The sequence below is a fragment of the Sinocyclocheilus anshuiensis genome, unplaced genomic scaffold (assembly GCF_001515605.1).
Source record: "Sinocyclocheilus anshuiensis isolate Anshui unplaced genomic scaffold, SAMN03320099.WGS_v1.1 scaffold1152, whole genome shotgun sequence".
NCBI classification, from domain to species: Eukaryota; Metazoa; Chordata; class Actinopteri; order Cypriniformes; family Cyprinidae; genus Sinocyclocheilus; species Sinocyclocheilus anshuiensis.
The window spans coordinates 428,289-437,554 of NW_015551083.1; the positions used below are offsets into that span (position 1 = coordinate 428,289).

A 9,266-nucleotide genomic window follows, 5' to 3' on the forward strand; every position below is an offset into this window, starting at 1 on the left:
GACAAATACGACTGCTGCACTCGCGTCTCACACAAGAGATGTAGCCATGCAAAGTTAAAACAGTTTAAACTTTTAGAAAACACGTCGCAAATTTGTGGAGGTTTATTGCTTTTCACTGCGTCTCATGTTTTTAAATGCAATCTGTGTGATCGGCGCTTCGGCTCTTTGGATTAAGCAATGCATAAATACATGATGCTGTTTTGTTCATAATTGTTTATGCAATTTACGCAATTATATTTGATTTATATGAGTTAATTTAGACGTAATGCACGTTTTTTATAGACTTATTTCCTTGCATTGACAATTTAAATGTGCTGCATTATTTTGCTCATTTTGCCCTCCTGTGGCCTCGGGAGACAAGACAAAAGTTTAACCTATTTAATCTGCATATAAAACAGTAGAAATTAGATATTTGTTTAATTTTTATTTTGTTTTTGACTGTTAAAACAAAAAAATATTTTTTGTCTCAATAAATTGAGTTAATTTAAAAATACAGTGGTTAAATGGGTGATTTCAGCAGAAGTTCTGTGGTCTTCATCGTTGTGTTTGCACAGGTTCATCATTGAGCTCTGTCAGCCCATTCAGGTCAAGCAGCTGGACATCGCTAACTTTGAGATCTTCTCCTCAAACCCCAAAGACTTCTTAGTCTCAATCAGTGACAGGTCAGCACTTATGGGCTCTATTACAGACTGCCTCTTTATTTATATCTTTATTTATGTATTTACTTTTTTATTTTTGAATTTCATTAAAAAAATGTTTTGTAATGCCATTTTTGTAGTTTAACATTTTTAGTTGACATGCAGCACATCTGTTTGTATGTGTATGTTTATGATAGTTTCAGAACTTGTTTGTACTCAGATATCCAAACAAAAAGTGGGTGAAGCTCGGGACGTTTCATGCGCGAGATGAGCGGACGGTGCAGAGTTTTCCTCTGGATGAGCATCTGTTTGCCAAATACATCAAGGTAAGCGAGAGTGTGAGGTCAGTGGAGTCTGCACCTCGTCTCAGCTCCTTCTCTCTCTTCTCTTCCCGTTTCATCAGATATTCACCAAATACATTAAGGTTAGCCGTTCTCTCTTTACTCTGAGTGGATGAATGCTTTGAGTGGACTGGTGTTTGAACACACTTCCTTAGAAGCTCATCTTCTGTGATTTGACACTGTAATGCCATCCCATGGTTCATAGCAGCAGGTCAACATTTTGTAGGTGCTCAATCCCTGTAGTTGAGTCCTCGTGCTTAGGTTAGGGTTAGGGTTAGACAGATCAGCCCAGCAGGTTTCTCCATGAGTTACGTCACCAGTGCATCACAGATGAGTGAAATGTGTGTGAATGTCTGTGCTGTTTTCTCTCGTTTGATCTCAGCCTGGTTTTGCTTCAGATGCTGATCTTTACAGCTGACAGCAAGTGACGATTAAAGCTAACATTCAGATGTTTGTGTGATTTGAAATGCTGCTCTGTTGAACGCACATGAATAAGTGAGGTATTGTCTTATTTGCAGGTGGAGCTGCTGTCACACTTCGGCTCAGAACATTTCTGTCCTCTCAGTCTGATCAGGTCTGATGAAACTCACTCAGACACTCACTGATGCTGCTCTGAACAGACCTCGACCTTTCATTGAGTGACAGTGTGATTGACAGTAATAGTGAATGCTGACAATCTCTGTGCCTCTCACTGTGTTTCTGAAGGGTTTTTGGCACTAGTATGATGGAGGAGTATGAGATGAACTCCGAGCCATCAGACAGACAGACGCACGTTCAAGATGAGCATGATTACGGTAACGCTCACTGTCTGCAGGAAAACTGGTGTTTGTTTCAGTCTGAAGGTGGTGTCAGAGGTGCATCAACAGTGTCGTATCTCTGTCTGAATGTTTAGATCAGCCTCCTGATTTTGTGCCAGTAGATGAGAAATCCTCCAAAAACCTGATCGGATCTGCCAAAGGTCAGTGAGATCATCATTCACAGCTGTGTTTGTGTGTGAGATCCTGAGGATAAACTGGACCGCTGGGATAAACTGATGATGTCTTGTGCTTTCAGATGCTCTTCTCACTATGGTCAACAACATTGCTGCCAGTGTGCTGGGGGGACCTCCAGAGACCACAGCAGGTCTGATCCCGCCTCACCTCCTCCTGATGTCACCTAATAACACGTCTGTTCATCATGAGAGTGTGTTTCTGTTTTTCAGGAAAAGCTTCCACTGAAGGCTTAAACATGACAGAAGTGGTTTTCCCTCCTGGATCGATCCACACCGCTGCATCCACTGGGTACGTGACAGACATGAAATCATATTTTGCTTTATTTTTAGTGATGTTATTTTCAATATTTGTCTCTGAAGTGGCACCTTTCACACGTTCGTTCCTCACATTTTCATGTAGTGGTTCTTTCTGGGAAACTTTCTGCAGGACACATGTAAGCATGATATTTAGCCCCTGGAATGCGAATTTTACCAGGGGAACCCCGCCAAAACATGCATATTTTATCCTCGGAACGGGATTTTTAACGGGGGACCCCTCGAAACGCGATTGGGCGGGTTTTGTTGTGAAAACCTGGCAACCTCTTCATAAAAGCAGTGGCGACCTCAAGAGGAGGAAACACATCAAACTAACAAAACACCCCGATCGTACCGAATACTGAAATTTTGGTACCGTGACAACACTAATAGCCACCTTTCACAGCAGTCAAGGTCACCTTACAATCTTATCACAAATATCATCCTAGAAAACTTCAATACTAACAACATTACAATACTATAATATAATAAGCAGACACTGGAGGATAGTCTTTCGCAGTCATAAACAGGTGAGTTCTGAGATGATATTTAGAAGTATGAAGACTAACACTGTTTCTAATATCCAGAGAATTCCATAAATGAGGGGCAGCAGAACTAAAGTCTCCATAGTGTTCAGACGAATACATGATTGAACGAGAACAGTGAATGAGGAAGATCTAAGAGTACGAGGATCAGAGAGCAGAGTCAGATTACTGAGAGCCTTGTAGGTAAAAATCAACATCAGTTATACTGAACCAGAAGCCAGTGCAAGTGTTGAAGAAATGTGTTCAATACAGGGAATTCTAGAAATAATTAATGCAGCTGAATTCTGGACTAGCTGATGTTTATCAAGAAGTTTAGAAGAAAGACCAGAGAGGAGAGCATTGCAGTAATCAGTGACCAGTATATGTGTGAGAATGATGTAAGAGAGGGACGAAGATGATTGATGTTATGTAAATGAAAATATACAGAGCCAGTTATTAACATGGATGTTGTGCTATCAAGGACAACACCCAGACTCTTAACCTGTGACGAAGCAGAATCTATGGATCGACAGTCGATCAAAACTCAACTTGAAGCCTATTTTTACTTTTGGGTTTTGCATTTGGTTAGTGTAAATATTGGAGCCTAGCCCATATTACATCATATTATGTTAATGCACCATGTTGAGGCTAATTCACACGGCACAGACAGACGCAGACCATCGGTGACAGTCGACCGATTACAGTACTGATTACCGAACGCCGACCCACAGCACCAGATGCTGACAGATATGACGCACTGATCCGACAGAACCCGCCGTGCGGTGCAGGATTGACCTGTTCATGTAGCACAGCTAAAGGTGTTTTCTCTGTTCAGGCCGTTGACTGTGGCGGCGGATCCGCTTGATGTCGTCGGGATCACAGAAACTGCCAGCATTACTCAAGAGACGGCAGCGGCACGCACCCCGCCGCTCACTGACGCTGCTGGAGACGCTCCGGTCCAAACCACGCCTGACGTAGAGCAGATCGTCACTCTGCTGCCCGACGCCGAGGACGAGCCGGATCGGTCCTCTGGGAGAATCACAGACGAGTCTGAAACGGATCATGTGAATGAAAACACAGTGCACTCTGAATCTTCCTGCTCCCATTCACACAGAGTCTCGCTTCAAGAGCACCTTCTGCAGCGCTGCTCCTCTCCAGACTTTATCCAGAAGAGGAAGCCGAGCTCGCGTTCTCACGCTGCTCTAGCCGTCATGACCCCAGCTATATCCACAGTCACAGAGGAGCCGGAGAGTCCTGTCATTCACGCCAGAGATCTTGCTCCCAGTCTGACTTCAGATCTGCTCAGGCTGGTTTCTGCTGACTCTCTGTCCTCCAGAGCGACGCAGCCCATTGAGCTGATGTGTCCGTCTGCCACCGAGTGCCTTACAGCCACAGTTCCTCAGCAAAGCACTGATGGTCTGAGTGAGTCCAGTGAGAAACCCAATCCTGAGACGCTCTCAGACATCATGACCACCTCTGCTGCACTGAGGAGAGATCAGGTCGCTCGTGAGCTGCTGTCGGTCTCATCAGAGCAGGTCAGCCTTGAAAATGACATTTCAACTCCTACTGTTTCCATGAATACAGCAGACGAGTCTCAGCTCTCCTCTGTATCCGCTCTTGTGGATGAACCAGCGGTCCCCGGTGGAGCGCTGATGCCGGATCATCCCGTTCATCCCTCAGACGGGTTCACAGGGTCTGCAGAGTCCAAACGCAAGGAGCTCTTCGATGATGAAAGCAGCGCTCATATTGAGCAGATCTACACAGAAACGCAGAACTCCAGCGACGTGCACGCACACGGCTCCAATCAGAAAGAGTCTGTTTTCATGAGGCTCAACAATCGCATCAAGGTGCTGGAGATGAACATGTCGCTCAGCGGACGCTACCTGGAGCAGCTGAGCCAAAGGTGTGTCCCACTGAGACTCAGAATAACTCTATTGTAATGTATACCGTTAATGTGATATGAGATTTTGGTTATTTATTCCCTTTAGTGAATCTGCTTGTGTTTCATTGGTCCAGATACAGAAAGCAGGTGGAGGAGATGCAGAAAGCCTTTAACAAAACCATCATCAAGCTTCAGAACACCTCCAGAATGGCTGAGGAGCAGGTCAGAGACGTCTCGAGTCTAAATTCATTCAAACAAATCTGGATTAGTTTGTTCAGTCCAGGTTCCTCCTGTGGAGAGTCTGTTTAGACATGATGACGTGAAGATCGGCATCAGCACACTGGACTCTGTTCTCCGTCTCAGTGTCGTATGTTTCTGTGTTTCTCTGAGCCGTGTGTATGCTGTGATTTCAGGATCAGAGGCAGACGGACTCCATCCAGGCTCTGCAGGCTCAGCTGGAGAACATGACACAGCTCGTGCTCCGTCTGTCTGTCAGTGTGAGTCGACTGCAGCGAGAGGTGATCAGCCTGTTCACTGTCGGTTAATAATCACAAAACACTTCTGCAGGAAGCCTGCAGGAACAGAGATCCATCGATATCACTGACTGAAATGAAGCTGCTGTTTTAATTAAAAACTGATCACCAGAAGCAGTGTGACTGTATAACAGATATTATGCTGCTTTATTAAATGATATTACACTAGTGTTTTGTGTCTCGTGTCGCTCTGAGGATCATTTCAACATCTTTGGACCATGTTTCATTTTGATGCATAACAGAATATTTAAAATATCATATCTTTATTTACAGCAGATGATTATGATTAAAATGAGCTAACAATGAATGCATTGCAGTGCAAAGATGTTGAAGTGATTTTCATGAGAGATAACAGATTCTCTGTTAGCACAAATTTACCAGAAGAAATTATCGCTGAAAATAACAGTGCAAATTTCCTTATCGGGGAAAGCTGATTATAACTGAATTTTCCCAGCTATCAGCCGATAACACATTGACTGCTGATAGACTGTGCAGCTCTGTTCAGAAATGACAGCACTTTATGAACAGAGATGGATGAATGAGACGTCTGTGGCTGAGAGCTGAGGATGATGAGGATGGTGATGATGAGGATGGCGATGATGATGAGGATGAGGATGGCGATGATGATGAGGATGGTGGTGATGAGGATGGTGATGATGATGAGGATGGCGATGATGATGATGATGAGGATGGTGATGATGAGGATGGCGATGATGATGAGGATGAGGATGGCGATGATGATGAGGATGATGGTGATGGCGATGATGATGAGGATGAGGATGGCGATGATGATGAGGATGGTGATGATGAGGATGGTGATGATGATGAGGATGGCGATGATGATGAGGATGGCGATGGCGAGGATGGCGATGAGGATGGCGATGGCGATGATGATGAGGATGGCGATGATGATGAGGATGGTGATGATGATGAGGATGGTGATGATGATGAGGATGGCGATGATGATGATGAGGATGGTGATGATGAGGATGGCGATGATGATGAGGATGGCGATGATGATGAGGATGGTGATGATGATGAGGATGGTGATGATGATGAGGATGGTGATGATGATGAGGATGGTGATGATGATGAGGATGGTGATGATGATGAGGATGGTGATGATGATGAGGATGGTGATGATGATGAGGATGGTGATGATGATGAGGATGGTGATGATGATGAGGATGGTGATGATGATGGTGATGATGCTGCTGCTGTGTTCTGCAGGTGTCTGACAGGCAGAGCTACATCCTGCTGTGTCTGCTTCTCTGTGTTCTTCTATGGCTGCTGATCTGTGTGAACTACCGTCAGATATCAGAGAGTCCTGCCGTCGATTCCCAGAGATCCTGCTGCCCAGAGAGGTGAGGAGACGAGCGCTTCCGTCAGGGGTTTAAAGTCCAGCAGCTGTGTGTGTGAGTGACGAGCTCCTGCTGCAGGACTGATGTGATCTGTGTCTGAATGAGCATGTGATGTTGTGTTTCCAGAGAGCTGTCTAATGATGAACCCGTGCTGCTGAGATGCAGAGCCTCTGATCCGCCGTCACTCTCGTCCCTCCAGACGCCTGATGGTGAGTTCATGATGCATTCAGATAGTGCTGTGATCAAACCTCATCAGATCGTGTGTGTTGAGATACTGTGCTGTTTAGAGATCAGACACACTGTTGGCAGTGAAGTTTACAGAGACAAACATGTTTTTCCTGCTGTGGATGTAAAACTCTGGCTATTGTTGCTCTTAATTTCAGGCGGTTCAGGAGAAACCAACAGCTTTAAGCAGTGGGAAGATTGTCAAGTTAGTAGAAAAGTACGACGGGTGTTTCATTGTTGATGCATTCATTGTTGTAGACTTTGGTTTTTAGGTGTAATAAACCCGGAAAACTGCAAAATCTTTACAGTCAGCTTCTATTTCTTACAGAAGAAACACAAAGTGAAGCTCAGCAAAGGTCCAGAGACGCTGGCCGCTCCACCGCTCGCAGACGGGATTCCCCAGACCACCATTGGTCCTCTGGGTTTGGAGACGGGCCCTCGTCCAGACGGCAGAGACGTGATGTCCGACGGCAGCTCTGAGGGCTCCTCGCAGGCCGATGAGGCTCTGTTCTGCGGAATCACCACGTGTTCTCATCTGTGTGAGGCGTTACCGGCTCCGAAACGCTGGACGCAGAGCAGATCCCAGCATCAGCGCGGCTCCAGACGCTCACAACATCACCAGCAGCCTCCGCAGTGCAGCGGCCCTCCGCCGGGGTTAGGACCCGCGCGCAACCGCCTCTGAGACGCTGTGAGGACTGAACTGAACTGAACTGAAGTGAAGCGACTGAGCTCAGTTACACTGGAGATGTGAAGACACTGGGCGCTAAACCTGCACAGACCCCTCAAACCTTCTGTTCAGCACTAAGGCTTATGCAGTTGGGATTGTTTTTTTCTAATTATGTGCCACAAACTTTCAGACAATCATAAATAAAACATAAATAATCAAAGTGTTGCATTGATTTTGTTTTATTTATAGTGTATTCTGACCCTCAAGTTGTTACAAACCCGTATGACTTTCCTTGCAGTGGAACAGACTGAATCTGTAATTATCATACACATAAAATCACATTCATATCACAGTAAACAATACATTACATGCAATAGAATAATTGTATATCACAAAACATAAATATATTGTTGCTTTAAAGCAAAGGTTCAGGCTAATACGGCTGTAAGAAGCCTGAATAATCATACAGTGTAAGAAAGTTCTGAGCAAAGCGTCTGAGTCACAGATCCTCTTTAAGCTGCTGCTCTGGAGAATGAGCTGCAAACCTCATCAGATCAGAGGATAAAGCCTGTCTTTAAGCACTCCAAGCCTAAACTAATGCACTCACACAGTGTTCTCTTCTTGTTTCCTAGTCTAGCGCTCTAGTAAACCTGAGGTTGTTCACAGCGAGTATTGCTGGCTCTGTGGCGAATGTTCCTCTACTGGAAACAATGGCAGTGGAGGACAGTAACAAAGTATTTTTTTTTTACTTATTGTACTTCAGTAAATTTTCCAAGTATCTGTACTTTATCGGAGTATTTTTATTTTGAGAAACTGACTTATTTCACTACATTCATCATTTTGTCCCTTATACTATAAAAATAAATGCTCTACACACACACGCGTGTATTTTATATATGTAGGTATTTTGAGCAGTAGGATTATATAATCCTTTATATTATTATTAAGGATTATTATTAAGTTAAAATTGACAAAAACAGTCACCGATCAGTACTTTTAATACTTCAGTACATTAAAAACCAAGTACTGCAGCAGATGTGATTGTGAGCTCATGCTGGGGATTCCTACAGTGTGACAAGCAGCTGCAGCAGACATCTGCTGGCTTTACTGATGGCTTCTTAGAGAAGTGACCATGTTTTAGGATGACCCGCTCTCGTCTGTTTTACTGAAGGGTTAGACTTTTCAGATCGACTTGAGGGTCGAGGTCTCGCTGTGACAGATCTTCAGCTTGTGTTCCCAGGCGAAGATCAGCCGCGAGACTGTCACAGGCTTTATTAAAGACCTCCTTCGTGATGTTCGCGTCAAATGACTGGCATAAAGCCAATGAATTAAAGAGATGTAGCTATGAAAATGAGAGGCTGTCTCTCCTGTGTTAGTCGTGTAGTTCTCGTTTACAGCAGCAGAGTTATTGAGCGGTTACAGCTGGATCTCGTCTGAATTAGTTAGTTATATTTAACCAAATAGATCAGCCCACCTCAGAGACAAAAACATATAAAAGCACAGAAGTCAGAGATGTTGAGCATCACTCTCCTGATTCACATCAGACTCTCCTCTAAACACCAGAAATACTGTCAGAGGGTTACAACTGCTTTCTGCCAAATGATCTGAAATCTATGTTTAGATGAGTAAATACAGTCAGTGGTGTAATTTACTCGAATGTAATTAGGAACAACACTGTGATCAATGGCTCTAGAAAGGCGCATAGAGCGCGTCACTTCCCGATGACGTCAGCCGCACAACGACACGCCCACCTGCATAGGGTCTATACGTAGATGCCTCATTCGATAATAATAATAATAATAATAATAAT

At 44.3% G+C, this 9,266-nt stretch overlaps 1 protein-coding gene across 1 annotated transcript in view; it reads left to right on the forward strand.

Moving 5' to 3' along the window:
* The window catches only part of LOC107662553 (SUN domain-containing ossification factor), a 21,261-nt gene extending 13,614 nt beyond the window's left edge, over window positions 1-7,647 (forward strand). The window contains exons 18-31 of the mRNA XM_016452618.1: window positions 497-662; window positions 859-964; window positions 1,498-1,553; window positions 1,685-1,773; window positions 1,872-1,937; window positions 2,033-2,101; window positions 2,181-2,259; window positions 3,624-4,691; window positions 4,805-4,892; window positions 5,084-5,188; window positions 6,434-6,567; window positions 6,691-6,773; window positions 6,948-7,006; window positions 7,118-7,647. Coding sequence (XP_016308104.1) covers window positions 497-662; window positions 859-964; window positions 1,498-1,553; window positions 1,685-1,773; window positions 1,872-1,937; window positions 2,033-2,101; window positions 2,181-2,259; window positions 3,624-4,691; window positions 4,805-4,892; window positions 5,084-5,188; window positions 6,434-6,567; window positions 6,691-6,773; window positions 6,948-7,006; window positions 7,118-7,471 — 2,522 coding nt within the window. The 3' untranslated portion in view covers window positions 7,472-7,647. The remainder of the gene's footprint in view (window positions 1-496; window positions 663-858; window positions 965-1,497; window positions 1,554-1,684; window positions 1,774-1,871; window positions 1,938-2,032; window positions 2,102-2,180; window positions 2,260-3,623; window positions 4,692-4,804; window positions 4,893-5,083; window positions 5,189-6,433; window positions 6,568-6,690; window positions 6,774-6,947; window positions 7,007-7,117) is intronic.
* Window positions 7,648-9,266: the final 1,619 nt, after the last annotated feature.